The sequence below is a fragment of the Solenopsis invicta genome, chromosome 12 (genome assembly GCF_016802725.1).
Source record: "Solenopsis invicta isolate M01_SB chromosome 12, UNIL_Sinv_3.0, whole genome shotgun sequence".
Taxonomy (NCBI): Eukaryota; Metazoa; Arthropoda; class Insecta; order Hymenoptera; family Formicidae; genus Solenopsis; species Solenopsis invicta.
Genome location: NC_052675.1, coordinates 8,274,133 through 8,293,019, shown reverse-complemented (window position 1 = coordinate 8,293,019; position 18,887 = coordinate 8,274,133). Strand labels below are relative to the sequence as shown.

The following is an 18,887-nucleotide window of genomic DNA, read 5'->3' as shown; positions in this document are numbered from 1 at the left end:
TTTTCAAGTCGTTCCGACGTATCGATAAGACAATGCAAAAAAGTGACAATCCCAAAAGATGGTTTTCGAACAAGCCGGAAACAATTTTATCGACAAGATAACAACGCGGTACCTTTGGTTCATTTAAACTCAATTGATTTACAATAATTGGTTTTCCTCGTGTACAAACGAAGTACACATTAGAGATAATAAATGTATACGTCATGTTATTAGAAACCACGAATTTTTCGTTGGCTTTACGGTTGATTCCTTTCGATCCTTTTGCAAATGCCATTGTAACGTTTGAACCTTTTGTAATTAGCGCAAAATGATAAATCAAATGGTTCGCCTACACTTTATACGATACATCGAGTGCTCAATGACGAACGCGCGAAGAAAAAGATATTAGATCCATGCGAGCCGAATGCGCATAGGTCTAATCTAATAATAATCCAACAATGGATTCCCTTGTCGTAACGTCTTTCTCTTACGTTGCCGCTTTGGTTCCTCTCTGCGAACAACCGTGAATTTAGAAGCTTCAGCTCTCTCTCATTGTTTCCGAACTGATCTTAAATCGGTCTTTAACGCGGATTGCTCGACTTTTCGACACGCCACAATGTTTTTCATCCTTTCTCGATAAGACGGTTTCCCTCGTGAGATTGCACGCGTTACACGACACGTGTCACTTAATCAAAATGTTATACGTACTATATTATACTAGTAAGAGCAATTGCCGGACGGCAGCGGACGCGCTTGTACCACACATCGACTGATTAGAGTTTCGTTCGACTGTCCATGCGAGCACAAGTGAGAACTAACTCTTTCCCAGCTTTACGTTGCGATCGTTGCACTTATCGGATGCTGGATGACGTTTCCGTATCTCCGTGACTGTGCGTTGGGAGATGGTAGTGCGTTAAGTGCGCGAGAACAAATGTTTATACTATATATAATAAATATATGCGCTACGAGAGAAGAGAGAGAGAGAGAGAGAGAGAGAGAGAGAGAGAGAGGCGGTAAAGTATCGGGACGCACGTGCGATAGTCGAAGAATATTTAATTACGTGACGTTATTATTACTATTTTCATATGCCGGATAAATCAAAAAAACGGAGAGATCCGCTCGTCCGGTGATGTTATCCCGTGACTTTATCAATCGAAATTACATAATCAACATCGGCGGCGGTGCATTCACGCACGTGTGTCACAATACTACACGTGTATCGCTCTCGTACGCGTTTCTCGGTATACGGTAAACGATTAAACAAATGGGAATCACTAGGGTGTGTGTGTATATAGAGGACCATGGGTTCCTTAATTTTACAATTCTTGAGAGTGACGAAGAGAGAGAGAGAGAGAGAGAGAGAGAGAGAGAGAGAGAGAGAACACGAATGCTCGTCAAGGAATAATTAGTAATAATAAACGATAATTCACATTGCGTATCTCTCGTTGCGCGCCTAGTAGACTGCAAATAGTAGTCATTCGAAAGTCCGTACGTCGTGTTTTGGGAACACGAGCAGGAAGTGTATAGTGTTTAATTGCAACAAGTCCATACATCGACGGAGGCTTCTGCATCGCTTTCCGGACAATTACTTTTGTGATTTATTCGTAATCGAAGGAGCTCCAAGGTGCGCACCCGGTGTCCGAAGATTTAAGAAATTAACCGCCCCGTAAAGAGAAATTGAATTAAAAGAAACTGACAGCGTCGGACGATAAGCGCAGCGTAATATAACGTGAGCGTAACTTGCGCGCGTTCAAAAAAAAATAAATTATCTTTTTAATTCCTTCTGTGTGGAATCAAGTATAACGATATAATAAAGTGCCCGGATGCGAAATGGAAAGGAATTTACTCTAATAAACGAATTAAGTTGCTTAATTCCCCATCTGAAGGATTAAAATGAATAGAGACAATTTTTTAACTTATCTCTGACAATTTTATAGAATAAGTCGGTTTCTTTGAATTTTTTCTCTTCATACGGGATAAAAAGCGATATAACAAAAGTGATTCGGAAATCGCGTAGCCGAGAGGAGCCACCTTTTGCTCCTCGATAATTATATGAGTAATTGTCTTTTGTTTGATAGAAAAGCGATGCGAAGCGATCGGTCGCGTTGTACTCAGATATATTCCGCATACCTTGTTATTCAGCAGCAGTTGAACAGATGAATATGATTTATTGCAGAGAGCCGTAATACCACAAGTGAAACCGTTCTAAGTATATTTGTTATACACACATATTGTTACCATTGCCACATGAAAGCAATTATTAACTCCATAGCCTGGGCCATTGTTAGACGAACGAGAACTCGGGACTGTTTCTTGAAGTAGGATTGCAGCTGGGATTACGTTTTTTTAATATCACCGCGTTTACGATTGTACTTTCTATAAAATGTAATAACTATTGTTTAAAGGACAATTATATAGAAAAAAAAGATGCAAAGAGTTCTCTCTCTCGCGATTTTTAATAATCGCACTTTATTCTCTCAACGTAACGTGCCTGCACGTTTTAAGCTTCTTGATTATCGAGAAATAATTTCCGGAACGAGTTGATTTTGAAACACAATTGCGCTTCTCCATCTAATCTCGTTCCATTTCACGTCTGTTTATCATTAATTTGTTTTTTTTTCCAACGGCGCGGCGCACGCAATCCTACTTCGAGGAAGAAAAGAGTTACAAGAAAGTGTGAGACAAGTTATCGTAATAGTCGCCGATTACTCCGTAACAATGGCAATGCCCATACGTATGAAGTCTGTAATCGAAATGCTTTATATTTTTACACCGAACAAAGCAGTATATAACGTACAATAAAACAATAAAACATGTCCTTCCATACATGCAACCTCAAGATGACAAATGTTAAATTTTTATTTTTACAACAGCCCACTATCACTTCCGATATCTGAGCTATATTTGGGCGTATAATTATAGTTGAGACTATTAATTAGGATATTAAAGTCGGCTAGATTCATTTTAATCGACTCACAATTTTACGATTTCTACACGAATGATCGTCTACTGTAATATACGCATTATACGATACGTATACATATGTTAGTGATATTATACCGTACGACGACGCGTTTTACGATCGTTAATAATCCGCATGAAAGGAACATCTCGAAAGTGTTAATTTCTTCTCCGAAATTATGAAAACGAGCTGGCCTGTCCAAACAAATATAATTAGCGTGTTCCATTCGTCCGTTGTGTCGCAGCGTCCGATTGTACATTGACGCCAATTAATTCCGGCTATCCAGATTTATGCTGTTTCGATGCGAAGAGAAATCAAAAGAATGGGAGAAGAAGCAGATAGTACCAAAAGCGAATTGCAAACGCCGCGCCGCGGCGTTTAACTTCACGACAGATACACATATTGTATATATGTATTTATTAACAAATGATAGATATACGAATTCACACACAAATACACATTTACGCAAAGGTTTCCATCGTGCCGAATACTGTGCTTGAAATATTTTTCTCTGCTCTCGATCTTATCTTCTGGACTATTTGTACGCGAGAAAAAGAACTGTAACGATATGATTTTGTGAATGCGCGACAGCTTTCGTTGTTACTGTTCCGTGTAATGGATTTCGGATAGAGTCGCGAATCGTTTCTCCGAGTAATCTCCGCATATGCGAAATGAACAAAACGCGGGAGCCACGTGGCCGGTGATAGTCGCGCTATAATGTTTCTTCGATCGGAATTTGTCGCGAAATTTAATCGAGCGTGCAAAATTAACAATCGCGTTTCGTCTAATTTCTCTCGACAAAATCAATCTCCGGGAAAACCTGCCGAGAGACAAAAGTTAGCCAGTATCGTTACGTGGTAAACATTTGCGTGTATACAACAAGTCGTTCCATCAGCCACGCCATTGTTATCATCTGGTCGATCGACTTACAATAATGTTCCGTCGAGATTTCTCATCGGCGGGACACTGTACGATTTTTTTTTTTTTTTATTATATGAACAAATCTAATTTTAACGTTACTTTTTTGTATAGGCTGTGTCAAAAGTCTCGCAACCTGTATGACTATAAGCTCCCCGAATATTAAGTTTTTTGAAATTATATGAAAAATTATTGACAACGTACTAAGGAGTTTCGGGCCATCTTCGAATCGGAGAGTACGTAATATGAACAAATTATAAAATCTTATCTTTCGATCGATTAGGAAATTTCGTTTTACTACATACAAAAAAATTGAATTCTTAAAGAAATGCAGAATGTGCTTTGATCCAAGAATAAATAATCTCCGATAAAGAATAAATTATTCTTAAGACAAAGTGAAAAGGTATTCTTAATTGAAAATAGATTTTACTTCATTCGAAGAATAGAGTTGCGCCCATTCAACACTAAATATGCTTGCATTAGGATTACATTTTTTCAATAACGCCTTTCGTCAACTTACGCCGGTGCGCCTGTACAGGCAGGTGGATCTGCTGTAGCAGATTCGTTGCTCATTTCACTCATGTTACCTATGGGTAGTAGATCCGCCTGTGTGTATAGACAATCGGCGTTTCTCTGTCGCTGTGACAAAGTCGGCCGTCTGTTAATTAAAACGTAAGTTAGGTAGGACGAGCTGAACATTTCACTTACCTTTGAAAGTTTGAATCACATTTGAGGGCGTGCCCTATGAATATAATATTTCACTTACGAAACTATATATCTTAACTTACATCACTTATTTCCGTCATTTTGATTGACACTGGGATCCACCGAGCTCTCATACCCAGCACTGCACGCGAACGCGAAACAAGTGAGCTTTCAATATAAATCGAGCGCACTTTCAAATATATAATTCTTAATCCAAGAATAAATAGCTTTCAAATAATGTGATTGAGCTTGTTGTGAGAACGATATGATATTAGAGACAGGAATACGATCTTAAGAATAAAATATACTTTGCTTCTTTCATCACAATCTTTGTTAAACTAACCAACAGGTTAGTCTATTCTAATTGACCAATCGCATTGCCTGTTACGTGAAATGACAAATGCAATTGGTCGGTTCCAATGGACTAACTGATTGGTTAGCTTAAAGAAGATTGGTGAAAGAGGCCCTTACTGATGCAAGTAAACAATTGTAATTGAAGAGGACATTTCATACTTAAATGAAAACAAATAGCATTCAAGAATAAAAATATACGTCAATTAAGAATTCATATTTTTGTGTGCTAGTGTAATCCTGGGATCGAAATGCGATCTGGGGCATATCTATAGCTCTTATGTCGAGGACGCAAAAGGTTTCGATCAATTAAGAATATTGATGGAAAATCTTGTGGAGGGAGAAATGCGCACGACTTTTGATACGGCCTACATACGCGGGAGAGGTTTAACATATTGTATGGGCGAACACACAACAAATCAAAGTCCACGTTTAATTTCTTTTTCTTCTTAAAACGTCATTAATAATAAAGGCAGCCGTACTTACTTGTACGTGAAAGTATACGTATCCGAAAGAAGGGAACTTCAATATCCTTGATTCGCCAAATCGCGACGGAATTTTCTTCAAGCGCGGAGCGGGACGTCGCCAAATTGGGACATTGCCTTCTGGAACGGTAGAAAAGGGAGGATTCTCGATGTCGAAGCTACGAAACGCGGGAATGAAAAGGTGAATGGGGCTAATGACGCGTTGAGTCGAGCCTGAAATTAATAATCAAAATTGAACGACTGTTTGCGAAATACATGTGATTAACTATTTTATAAAACTGACCCACGGTACGTCCTTAGGTATATTATGTAACAAAATATAGAAAGAAAAAAAAATAAATCGTGAGGAAAATTCCCTTGTGAGAGAGCACAAATATAAAATAAAAAGACTTTTTGAACATTATCATCCGTTTTCACCACACTTTCATCTGAATGATCAAAAATAATAATAAAGAAAAAAGATAAAAAAGAAAATACGAAGACAGTCTTTTTCGTTTCGATGTTTATCGTTATTTATTTTACGCGCGTCGAATCGTTAAGACTGTGTTCGTAATGTTATTAGCCGTTAGAAGTTTCTCGATCATTAGAAGCCGTCAAGAAAAAAAAACCGAACGTTTACAGAAAAAAAAGGTACATACTACACGCTTACTGGAAAACACGAATATAAAATGTATTTCAAGACGTCTTCATGCAAAGCTGATGAATGTTTTACGTGTATTAAAATGTTCCCTTTTAATCCTATTAAGACTTACAAAATATTATAAGTATTATACTTTACTTGTATATATACATATGTGATAAAAAAAATATATATATATCTATATATATACATCTTGTTCTCTTGTGTGCGTAAAATTTATATTCGTGACCTGTTCTCCGTAAAGCAAATGTATATGTTGAAACATATTATATGCATAGTTAATTCGTACAGGTTATATGTCAAAATCTTGATACCGTGAGAACTACAAGCGAATTGCAAATAAAAGTTTTATATATTTACAGAATAAATATTACAGAATAAATATTTTTGACTGTCTATTTTTACAATTTGAGTTTTACAATCTTATTGAATTTATGTCTTAGCGTTAAACAATATAAAAACAATGTGGAAACTTGCAATATTTGTGCAATATATAAAAATTTTATTTTAATAGGAATGTATGTGCAAATCGTGTGTTACAACATGCTAACATCTTTAAAATATCGCAATTATTTTTACGATTACTTAATGTATAATCGCTTTAGCGTTTAGACTTGATTATTCAAGTAAAATATACATAATGACAATTTATCACAGTTCTGAAGATTTAAAATTAATTCAGTCGATTGCGAGAATTATCGATCAATAATTCTTACACATGGAGTGTTTGAAAATTCGATGAACACCACATCATTCAACTTTAAAAGTACAGTTTTCTAAACATCGTTCGAGGGCACCATGTCTAAGTTGGAGACCGTACTAATACTAGGTAAACTACTGTCGCTCCAATCAGGATGTGGATACTCCCGTAATGGACTAGGTACTGTAATAGGTTTTCTAGTTTGCATATCGCTTTGCTTTTTTATGTCAGAGATCATTGATGTGGTAGATGTAACATTTTCAACAACTTTTGATGCATTAAGAAACAAATTTTTGGTGTTATCATTTTGTTTCCCCTTGAGTCTTGAAATGTTTCTCTTATCATTTTCTTTATTGTGATCCTTCTTTGAATGATGCAAAGATTTCTTTATGATCGCATTCTTCGTGTTCACACTTTGGCAAGAAACAGTATTATTTTGCATCGCTCCTTTATCATTCATAACTATAAATATCAATAATACTGTATTAATATAAATTAAAAAATTGCATTTTAAGGTAATCTAATTAATAGTTAATTAGTATTTCGTGTACATTTAAACAAATTTACCTTCATTTTGATCAGGCAATACAGACTGTGATGATTCTCCATCAAGTAAACTAACAAGTTCAAAATCTTTAACAGGTGCATCTTTTAAAATAAGATGTTCTTCATGAACGGAATCTACTGAAGAAATGTCTAGTGAATCGTGCCAGGATTTGGAACCATCAGAAAAACTCGAATTAGGAGATGAACATGCGTACCCTGTGTGGATTAACGATATTTGAGGACTTGTGCTTCCTTCTTTACATATTTCATTTATGGTTTTTAATTGTCTTGTAATCTGATTTTGCAATTCTCTGTAATATAAATTGGTATAATATAAATTAAAAGAATAAATAGAATATGCGTGCTTTTAATTTTAACTAATTGGTTAATTGGTTGTTGCGTAATTTGTGCCATTTGCATTCACTAATTAATAAATTTTTAAAAATATTTACATATTATTAACGGGATGTATACTAACTTTATTGTATTTTGATAATTAATAATTTGTGCATCTTTATATGAAAATAACATTGAGAGTTTATCTTTTTCCATTATTAGATATTTATTATCAATGTAATTTTTATGCGCAAGGTCTGTTTGCTTATGTAGGTTTTCCTTCAAATCTATAATTATTCTTTCGTTGTTTTCAATTTCTTGCCTTAGCACTGATATTGTGTTGTTCTTTTCCCGTTTTTCTTCATCCAATTGTTGAGTAAGTCTCTCTAATTCTAAATATTTTTTATCAACTTCCTTCAGTTGTTCATCTCGCTTTAGAATTTCACTGATTTAAAATTAAAAAAAAAAAAAATTAAAAAATTGTTATTAATTCTTATTGTACTGACATATTACATCAAACCTTTGCAATTTTTCTCGTTCTGATATGAACAATTCATATGGTATGACCTTCTTCTTATTAGATTCCTTTAATGGAATTGCATTGGATTCTATTTCAGTTTCTTGACCCTGCACAAATTTATAACAATGCAATAAATGATGGTATAAAATGGAAAAATTTACCAAAATTTTTTAAAATGCGAAATAAAATGTACATGTCTAAAAATGTAAATTACAGCAATACGATACTTCAGTTAGTTTGTCAATTTTACAAAGCTTACCGATACCTGCAATATTTGTTCCATTTCAGTAAAAATTTCACAAGCTCTTTTATCCTTCTTGTTAACTGAATCTTTTAATTGTTTTATTAAATATAACATATATACTGAATTGAATTCAGCAAACTTGTTGGAATTATTTATTTCATCACATTGTACAGCAAAATCTTGAACCAAGATTGATGAACATGAGCATGGTGATGTTAAGCGTTTCTGTTCTGATCTCATCTGTAATATTTATTTATAAATATAATTTTTATAAATAAAAAATATATTTTATATAAAATATTGGAAATAGAAAAAATATTTTTTGTATGAAATTATATATTTAGTAACATACTAATATAAGAAATAAAATCTACTTAAATAAAATCAGAAGTATATGATAAATATATAAATTTAAATATATTTATATAATACTCACAGAATGCCTGACTGCACTTTCCTGTTGCTTTTTAGAATTTACATTTCTTTTGACTCCTTCATTATGTTTAGAAGTTTGCTGTGTAATATATAGCAAATTTTGTTGTCCAAGAACATTAGTCCAGCTTTTTGGAGTTTGATTGTCCTTAAGTGTAGACGTTTTCTTTTCTTTTTGGTTAGGACTAAAACTCGTAACAGGCAGAGTACGTTTAGATCCTGTCACTGTAACTTCTACAACGTGATCTTTGCTAAATCTAGTCTTTGCTAGTACAACTTCCTTGGAAGGGGTCTTCATGACATGCTGTTTGTGAAAACAATAAAAATTTATTCAAACAAAATATAAAATTTATTCTATAAATATATTATTAAAAAATTATAAGACCTTGTGTTCAACATGGGCTTTTGGGGTTTGTTGATAATTTTCTGAACTTTTAGTCTTAGCAGTTGCAGGCTCACACATTTTACTCATTCTGGTATTCTTTGGTATTCTTCTCACATCGATGCTAGACTTTATTGCACATCTCTTTTAGGAATATATTACGTGTATATTCACACAATTCTATAAAAATTGAACAAAGAAATTAAGTAAATATTCGTATCGCAAATCTGCATGTACTGTAACCTAAAAGTATGATGTTTCATAATAGTGAGTCGCAGTATTTACATGATGTCTACAGAAAGTATTACAGCTACAGCGATGGTTAGGCATCCGATGTCCAACGATATGTTGCGAAAAATACGTTATTAACTAGAATTCTCGGAATGCAAGTTGAAAACAACAAACACTTCGGATTTCGCGCGACACAGGAGTTGTCAACAGTTGTCAATTACTCCTCCTCCTCCTCCTCCGCGCACGTGTTTATTTGAATCGTTTCTTTCAATCGTGACTTCAGACTATTAAGCTCACTTGTTTCTATTTTTCGAACGTTCAAAGGAATTCATCAGTAGCAACGAGAAGTTGAAAAACAGTACAGTCATGGTCGCGATGCTCCGAATTATTTGGAGCGAAAACATCACAATAATCGTGGACATTATTACCGACGTTGACTACGTAGTCCTCATTTTCTGGACCTAGAGGCGCTCCAAATTAAAGTTAAGCCTGTTGCACAATGAAAAGCACAGACGATAAGAACAGGGAACAATAATAGATTTTGCAACTTTTGTTTGATTCGCAGATATTTTTCATGACTTTTGATCGGTTGAAATCTATTGTTTGTTGTTATTTCATGGTCCTGTGCTTTTCATTGTGCGGGCTTTTTTTACTTTACATCGTAGCGGCCGTGATCGTTCTCAGAAGACATAACCAATAGACACGCATGATTCCGTTACCAATCGAAACGCGTAGCGAAATTGAAGAAATTTGATCTCGCCGTCGCCCGCGCTGCGCGCGATGCATCCTGCAGGCTGTTGCACATGAGATATTTTTACGCAAAAATACAACACGAGTATCCTGCTTGTTGTTATTACGTTGTGTATACCTACGTGTGCACATATTTAGCATGATACGGCCACAGATACGGTTTGAGTTTCGCCCTTTACGAAGTAATAATGCGCTCCTCGTGGCCCGTGTCTATTCGGACCACTTCGGACAACTTCATGCGTAGCTGCCCGCAAAGTGCACCAATGTGCGCGCGGCATGGAGGGGCAGGCAGGGCACAGGGCGGGCAACCGAATTCGGTATTCTCGTGCGGATGCACACGTATGTACACCGACGCACACATAGGCGACGAGACACCGCGATCGAGCGCGTAGCGGCTCTGCGATAACTGGCGTAACGTTGGTCGCGACGACGAAAGCCCGTGTGGGTCGTGGGTCGCGTCTCGCGGAAGCTGCGTCGAGGGATCGTGCATCTATCCCGCGCTGCGCGATAATCGATATCAAGGGCGCACCGCGGCGATATCGCGGCTTCCGGCGTTCGCGACGGCGTTCAAGTTGACATTCGTGGCGCGTGGCTCCTGGCTCCTGGCTCTTGTAAACATAGCGCTTGGGCTGGTCGATCACGCAGGATAATTGTTTTTTTTTTTCGCAAGACCGACCGTGTGAGCTCCGCGCGGGCGCGGATTTTACGGGTAACGTGCGCGATCGCGCAGCCGCCCTCCCTGAGAAGACCGGCGTGTATCATGTGATTCTCACTGGGGTACAACAAGTATGGATACATCTCCGTCGCACGGTAAGTTCCGCCGTATTATGCCACTCTCGGGCCGCGCTCTACCGGTCTTGCACTCTCGCGTTTTCGAATCGTCGAAATTCATTCGATGATCGGCGGGATATAGTCGGGCGTCCGATACACGCTATACGCTATTCGTCCTGACCTCGTGTGTTATCGTCGACGCCGTCCTTATGTAAATTTTAAGTTCATCGATAGTTTGAGCAAATTGCGCGTTAGATCTTTGCGACTAGTTACACCATGCGTCTCGTTCATAAGACGAACCATCGTCACTGTTCTCGTTATCTTGTGATCGGCATTCGCGGGTGTTCGCGGGCGTCTGTGGCAGGATAACGCGTATTAGGTTATGAATGTTTTCATAGCTATGTGATAGCACGAATGTCATCAGATTTATATCACGATATTATTTTCTTGCGTAACAGGAAACTGTACGATTTAGTGACAAGAGTTTGGGACATCTTGGCATTTTACCATGGAACAATCAGGCTCGCCGCAAGTTCTCGTAGTCGAGGAGATCCAAACGGACGCGCAAGCGGTTCAGATCGTCGAACGAGATGTAAAAGTCACCGCCGCTGCTACAGAGGGTGACCAAGATTCGCCAAAGCCATGCGAGCCAGCGTCAGAGTGTATATTAACAATAGACAATACCAATATTCATATAGTAGTTGATCCAGAAAATTACAATGTGAGTCACAGTGATATATCTGAGGAAATTGAGGCCAAGAATCAAGTGGAATCTGAGCAGAGAAATGTGGAGCATGTTTATAAAATGGCACAAGACGAAGTCGAACATCATGATACAAAAGACAAGGTAAATTTGAATCATGAGTCACAACACTTGCCCGACGAGGAAAACCAAAGGCTACAAGCGATACCTGCAGCTGAAATGATAGCAGATAAAGAGCTAAGGGATAGTCTACAAAATTTTGATATGGAAGGCTTGTCTGAATCAGATGTCATAGATAAACCGACTGTAGTGATAGACAGGTCTAGATTTAACCAACACGGGGGCCAGACTCATGACTCATATGAGTCAGTTGAAACACTCATACACAGGGGAGTAGATAATGATGACAGTAATCAGAATAACTTGATAGTAACTGATGCTGAACTGAAGTTAGAGCAAGAGGGGACAGATGTTGTCGTACTAGTAGAGACTATGTCAGATGCGACTGACACAACAGAGGAAAATGTAGTTGTTAGTTCAAAAGAGAAAGACACTAATGAGGAATGTAATCAGAAAAATATTACCTTGCAAGAGAAACAAATTGTGGAAACTGATCATGGGAACAATAAGATTGATTTAATTGATTATAGCCAGGAAAGTGATGGTACTATAATAGAAGTAACAGAAGTTATAGACACCCCACTCATCGAACAATGTAAACAGCAAAATAATACAGACTATGTAGACAGTAATAAGTGCGATAACAAATCTGTAAAACTAATCGATGGTGATATTGCAGTTGTAAACGATGAAAGTACTAAAGCAGAAGCTACTGATGGTAAAACTCTGATTAGTTCTGGGAAAGAGGATAAAGGAGATATCACTATCATCATAGATGAAAAAATTATAATTACAGAAGTTGAGTCAGAAATTACAACAAATCTGCCAGAAGTTGAAAATGATACTTGTAAGAATACCATCAAAGAGGTAGCTGAGCATAAACAAGATGATACACCTGCTCACAAAGCAGTGGATTCGTCGACGAAGAAAAGGAGCGTTATTCAAGATATATTTGACGATTGGGGCGTTGAGAATACAGACGAAGATGTGCAATCAACTTCGAAAGTTCATGATTCTGTTGAGATCGAATTGAAAAGCCTATTGGATGAAACTAAGACAGATCAGACTGTTTCGAGTGAATCGGTCGTAACTCCTCAAGAAAAAGTCTTTTCTGTAAATGAAGAACACGATGGGACATATAATATTGTAAGTACAATCGAGAAGAACACACTGAAGCAATCGACTGAACGAATTGAAAATCAAAAGAAAAATAAATCGCCTAATAAAGACGCATTGTCATTGAATAAAAATGAAAAGAATTCTGTATCAGCTGCGAGCAGATCTTCACGAAGTATGGATGCGCGTGCGGTTAACGCGTCGCCGCATGACACTGCAGTTCCTAAAAATCGTTCTCGGCATTTAACCAGCCAGATAGCGTCACCAGCAGAAGTGACGGAGGTATTGAAGGAGCGTTTTCGCGAAAAGCAGAAGAGCGTAGATACCCCACGTGGACCAGACATATTCTTTGTAAAGAAATTAACGCAAAGGCTGTCTAGTAAATTGGCGGGTGGTCCAGTGAATCCAGTACCAAAACTTATACCACTGCCACAGCAAACCGCCTCTCCAAATTCATCTTCCTCTTCTGAAACTGCACAATCGGCACTGGATAACTGTGATAAAAAGACAGCAGCGGGAAACACAACGACAGAAGCGGGCAAGGATAGTAATTCTGATAACAAGGAACTATTAGCTATTTTAGAGGGTGACATTGATCCTGACTGGTCCATTTTGAAGCCACCAGTTCTCGCAGAAGAAAACAAAACGCCAGAACAGTCCGAGCAAAGCAATCCACCAAAACTTGATCCTTTAGTTGAACGAGAATTAGCGCTAAAGCAGCTCCTTGAATTGCCCATAACACCATCGAAGAAGATTCCATCGCGGAAAAAGAAAACGTTCCGAGCAGCGCCTACTAAAGCATCTAAGGATGTGACTACTGACGTGGAAAGTCCGCTTGCTACACAACAAAAGGAAGCTAATATAGATTTAGCGAGTGAAAACGCGCAACCAAATGCAAAATCTGTCGAGATTGATCTGTGTTCCCCACCTCGAGGAAAGAATCAGGAACAGATAAGCACACGAGTAGAAGAGTCGAGATCAGGCAGAAAGCGCAAACCCACTGAAAAAGCAAGGGAGCACGAACAAAACACGATAATAAAACGGCAGAAGGTATATAAGGGAAAAGTTTCGGTAAATAAGAAACAAATTGAAGAAAAGCAGATTTCTGACGATGGCTTGACGATTGGAAATCATGTTGCGGCGAGCAACGCGACGAACGTTGATGTTGTAAATAATGAGAAAACCAACGTGAAAGAAGTAACGAGTAAACAATCCAATAAGGTAGAACCAGTTTTGAATAAAATTGAAAATTCTCCCCTGAAACAGTCAAAACCTAGTCTTGTTAAGAAAGAACCGATTGCCAAAAGAAAAATGGTAAAGAGATTGCTGCGCCAAAAAATGCCAATGGAAAAGAAACCTGTTCAGCTGCAAACTAAATTGACTCCGCCGTCTAAGAAGACTCCTCCAAAAGTTGTCTCGAAATCGCCAAAACGGACGGCCGAAGGATCGTCTGGTGACGCGAAACCCAAGAAAAAGATTATAAATGAGATAGATAGATTGTTGCAGGACGAAGGTGTCGTCAATTTACTATACGATGTAGAGCAACCAGATAGAAAACGCCTGGTTCCAATTACGAAATCACGAGCGAAGGTGATGGATCTGCAAAAGGTACAACGTGAACTTAAAATCAGAAAGAAATTGGTTCGCAATGCCGTGTTGCGATTGCGTACGTCAACTGTCACAGGTGTTACAAAGGTATCACCGAGATCAAAAAGAGCTACGATTCATCCGTCTGATGTTCAAGTAGACAAAAAGATAGTAGAGCAGGTTACATCGAAAACTAACGCTGCTGCTTCATCCACTGAATTTATTCTTCCGGCAAAAATTCGAAATGCGGCTGACGCGTCCATCATTGTTAGGAGACACTCGTCTAGTTCATTTTCGAGCGCATCTGGAAGTCCCAGAGTTAGTATTGATGCACCCGAGAAATCTGTAGAAGTCACCAAGTCGGAAGATGGAACAATTCATTCCTTGAGATCTGCCAAAAAAAGACGAGATTCACAAGAAGAGAAAATTAATAATGCGAAAAAGAAAAAGAAAACGGTACAAAAGTCTGATACCGATGTTACTGCTACTAGTACCAGTGCTGCTATTGCTACCCCAGCTATCATAGCTAGCAACCCTGTTGCGGAAGAAAAAGTTGCTGTTGTTGGGCGTCCCGGTAAGAAATCGGAAATCAAAAAAGTCGATAAGATCGGGAAGCAACAGGAAAACATTCCTGCGGTTGAGGACAATGTTTCGAGTAAAGTCACAACTAGATCATCGAATGGTGCAGTCACAGGAAAAGTAACAGCAAAGAGCAAAAAGGCTGTGAAAAGTAAAGTGACTTTTGCTAGGGCAAATGATGTTGACAATGCTGAGGATTCTTTGAAAGAGGAGGATGAATTATCTGCTTGTCTTGCTGAAGCAGTTACCGCTCTTTCAGTTGGCAATGCTAAAAATGTTACGACCACACGAAAGAGCAAAGGTAAAGGTAAACATTTCTTTACTTACAATAATATTTTTTCTTTGTTAGATAAAAACTCAATGGTAAATTTATTCACTTTTTTATGCGAGAAAATGATAAAATGTTAAAATTTATTAAAAGTAATTTGGTATAAATCATGTACTAAATATTATACAATGTTCCAGTAAATACAAGTGTTACGAAAACGTTGGACGTAGACAGTAACAAAACGAAAACGGAAATGCAAAGTCAATTCAGCAATAAGGAAATAAATGTACGTAGACATGGTAATCTCGTACAATTAATACTTACGCCATCCTCTTCAACGAAAATAAGAAATGCTCTTACATTGCAAGTAAGTATTTTCACGCTCAGATGATTTTCAACTTGCTCCTCCTTCCCCCGCCCTCGTTATAAACTGCTAATTATATTACTCTTAACAATATTAGGTAATGCAAGAATTCAGAGAAGCTCTGTCAATATTGAAAAGAGATGACGAATGTAGAGTAGTACTGCTAACATCTACAGGTACAAGTTTTTGTGAAGGTCTTGATCTTTCAACATTATTGCATACAAATAAGGAGGAACGACGATCTATCGCTCAGGAGTTGGCACATGCTGTCAAGTATGTATTTAAGCGTATGATATTGACTAATATGATATTTTATATATTTTATTAAAATTTTTATTTCTCTCTTTTTTTAGAGATTTCATAAAAAGTTTGGCTACTTTCAATAAACCCATAGTCGCTGGCGTACAAGGTGCTGCCATTGGGCTTGGAGTGACAATGTTGCCTCTTTTTGACCTTGTAATTGCTAGTGATAAAGCGACATTCTGTACGCCTTATGGGAAATTAGGACAAATCGCCGAAGGTGCTGCAGTCTTCACCTTGTCACATATACTAGGCAGTGCAATTGTAAGTCGTAAGCAATTTCATAACATAAATTTAACGTAAAAACATGATAACATGAAAATAAGACACTAATAGACAAATAATATATCTATACGTTTCGGTAGACAAGCGAACTTCTTTTGGGTGGAAGGACTCTAACAGCAAGTGAAGCGTTAAGAGCCGGTCTTGTTACTCGAGTTTTATGGCCTGATCGGTTTCAAGTAGAATTATTACCATCGTTGAAGGCCATGAGTGATCAGTCGTCTCAGGTAAATGATATAACATTATTTCTTTTTTAAATTTTGTTAATAATTTTTTAAGATATATTTTATATATATATTATTTTTTACATACATTATGTTCTTAAAAGTACTTTATTTTTTTTACATTTATGTTAAATAGCAATATCTTTGCATATTTAATAACGGTAACAATAAGCTATATAAGCAGGACCGGAATAGAGCAATTCTTGCACATTTACCTGTGTTTTATTCTTGAAAACGCATAAATGCTTTTCCGGGCATGTACATCTATAATATGTTGAATACAGGTCAGATCGTATATAGCCGCAAAACTCCAAAGTCTCGCACATGCTTTTCTACGTTAAAAAGTTTGTATTCAGTAAATAACGTGTTGTGATAAAATATAAATATAAATATTATTTCAAAATAAAATTCTAAGTCTCATCTATTCTTGCAAGATTTAAATATTTTTATCAAATAAGAAACTATGTAGGAGAGAATTTTAATTTTATATATTATGCAATTATATGTGATAAAAAATGTTTAAATCATACAGATGTATGATAAAAAATATTTCTAAGCTGTTGTCTTGCAAAATACAGAAGCGATTTTCTCTCTCTGTGCATTATAATACACGTGAGATGTACCTTGACACATCTAAATATTTGAATGAAACCATACTCCTCGTACGTAAATCTTTGCAACCTCCAGTAATGTGTTTGCGGACATAAGCAATTCATTGTCACATTGTATGGTGTTAGATTACTATTACTTGTATCACTTTCTCCATATACTATCATTGCTTCTTGTTTATGCTCGCATATCTCCAATTCCATTAATTGCGTGCAAAACTATGTGAGGAAACATGACTGTTAGAAATGTCAAAAAGAAGTATTTTTTTAGCGAAATTATTTCAATATTTTCAGTACCTTCAAGATGGATCTATTATTGAGAAACATAGTTGAATTATCCAAAGTTTTCGTCCATGGACATTCTTTACCATTAGGGCACTGACAAAGTCTTTCCGTCAAACCAGGCATCCAAAATCGGTCATGAACTACATTGCATACCTCATATGGCTCACAGTTATGTAAATCGCTTTCCCCTTCAATCTATTTTAATTGAACAGAAATTTGTCATGCCGTCAGAATTATCACTTGTGAAAACTATCTATTTGTATAGCACATAATTTCGTAATACGAACTCCTTTCATATACTTGAACGTAATATTGTTAGCCTTACTGCTGATTCTTGTATACACACTGATACTCGCGCTTATCAGAGAAACGAAGAAACAAATTTTGATAAACATATTTACAAATCGCGTGCGTACTTTACTGCGCTAGATTCGATTGTCATAAGTGAGATTATATCAACGCAAGTGGTAATAATGCTAATACATTCTCGATTCTATGTTTGCTCCCACATGACTCGTAATTACGAAACTTTTTAATATTCATGACATATTGTCTTTGTTTCATTTGTAAGGAAAAGAGATGTGATATAATGCACGATAAATGAAAGTGTTGATAATAAAATCTATTTTTTTGTAACATACATTGTAAAGAGAGAAAATTGCATCTGCATACACAATTGTGATTTTATAAATTACTGATTATATTTTTTTAAATAAAAATTTGCTATTTTTAGTCCATGGAAGCAACAAAGGCTTTGTTACGTCACAGTCTACGAAAAAAATTAGATGCTGCACTTGAATCAGAAACATATTTATTGATTCAGCATTGGTGCTCGGTGGAATGCCAGACTGCTATAAAAGCTTACATTGATGGCAAAATTCAGTAAACAAACGGTAACTTTTTTATATATGATGAAATATAATTAATATATGACGCGATATCTTATACTTTATTAGAATTACTTATTGTGTGAGAATATATTAATTTCAGTGCATACACTACTGTTTATTTGTGGTCCTGATCTGTTTTAAAAATCAGAAATGATGGTTTGTGAATATTGGTGCAGATGGCAACAAAATCGTATGACATACAAAGTCAAGATAATGTCATATAAGCAAATTTCGATGTGACATTCTACGTCAATGCATATGCTATAAGATATAATTTAGATATAAGACAAATATTGAGAATCACTCAAAAAGATGGACTATTTTACTATTAGATCATTTAGCTATAAATTTATTATACATAAATATATATATGTATATATGTGTATGTATATATATATAATTTATATACATATACATATGTACATATATATACAATATCCTTCTGCATTATGTTATTACTGTTAGATTAAAATAAAGGTACATTCATTGTAAGACTCAAATTATATTTCTGATACATTACGTTGTTTACCAAATTCATTAGTTCGCATTTCACGTATGTATTTGCGAAAATTACGCAATTGTTTAAAAAGAAGTTCGAAGATTAATCAA

General features: G+C 36.5%; 3 protein-coding genes across 10 annotated transcripts; 1 reads left to right on the top strand and 2 right to left on the bottom strand.

Annotated features, from left to right (window-relative positions):
- Window positions 1-3,915: 3,915 nt before the first annotated feature.
- LOC105198502 (probable kinetochore protein nuf2) lies at window positions 3,916-10,443 on the bottom strand. 7 transcript variants are annotated; one of them, XM_039456145.1, is made up of 9 exons: window positions 10,304-10,443; window positions 9,486-10,225; window positions 9,204-9,380; window positions 8,823-9,122; window positions 8,402-8,626; window positions 8,143-8,249; window positions 7,765-8,067; window positions 7,308-7,597; window positions 3,916-7,202 (listed from the first exon to the last, which is right to left on the bottom strand). In XM_039456145.1, the coding sequence occupies exons 3-9, from the start codon at window positions 9,288-9,290 to the stop codon at window positions 6,817-6,819; spliced, it is 1,698 nt and encodes a 565-aa protein (XP_039312079.1). In that variant the 5' UTR covers window positions 9,291-9,380; window positions 9,486-10,225; window positions 10,304-10,443; the 3' UTR covers window positions 3,916-6,816. The 7 variants fall into 7 exon arrangements, with proteins under 7 accessions (XP_039312079.1, XP_025992950.2, XP_011163533.2 ...); XM_026137165.2 differs by lacking the exon at window positions 9,486-10,225 and having other exon boundaries at window positions 10,304-10,432; XM_011165231.3 differs by lacking the exon at window positions 10,304-10,443 and having other exon boundaries at window positions 9,486-10,249.
- A 142-nt stretch (window positions 10,444-10,585) lies between these two features.
- Window positions 10,586-18,773, top strand: LOC105198500. Of its 2 annotated transcripts, none has more exons than XM_011165227.3 (8): window positions 10,586-10,991; window positions 11,411-15,364; window positions 15,523-15,692; window positions 15,787-15,962; window positions 16,043-16,253; window positions 16,355-16,498; window positions 18,122-18,281; window positions 18,379-18,773. In XM_011165227.3, the coding sequence occupies exons 2-7, from the start codon at window positions 11,461-11,463 to the stop codon at window positions 18,272-18,274; spliced, it is 4,758 nt and encodes a 1,585-aa protein (XP_011163529.2). In that variant the 5' UTR covers window positions 10,586-10,991; window positions 11,411-11,460; the 3' UTR covers window positions 18,275-18,281; window positions 18,379-18,773. The 2 variants fall into 2 exon arrangements, with proteins under 2 accessions (XP_011163529.2, XP_011163530.2); XM_011165228.3 differs by having other exon boundaries at window positions 10,588-10,991; window positions 11,411-15,358.
- On the bottom strand, window positions 16,582-18,126 carry LOC105198499 (kappa-scoloptoxin(11)-Ss1a). The gene is made up of 4 exons (XM_011165226.3): window positions 17,676-18,126; window positions 17,401-17,583; window positions 17,119-17,322; window positions 16,582-16,827 (listed from the first exon to the last, which is right to left on the bottom strand). Exons 1-4 carry the CDS (start codon window positions 17,781-17,783, stop codon window positions 16,648-16,650), a joined length of 675 nt encoding a protein of 224 aa, XP_011163528.1. The 5' UTR covers window positions 17,784-18,126; the 3' UTR covers window positions 16,582-16,647.
- Window positions 18,774-18,887: the final 114 nt, after the last annotated feature.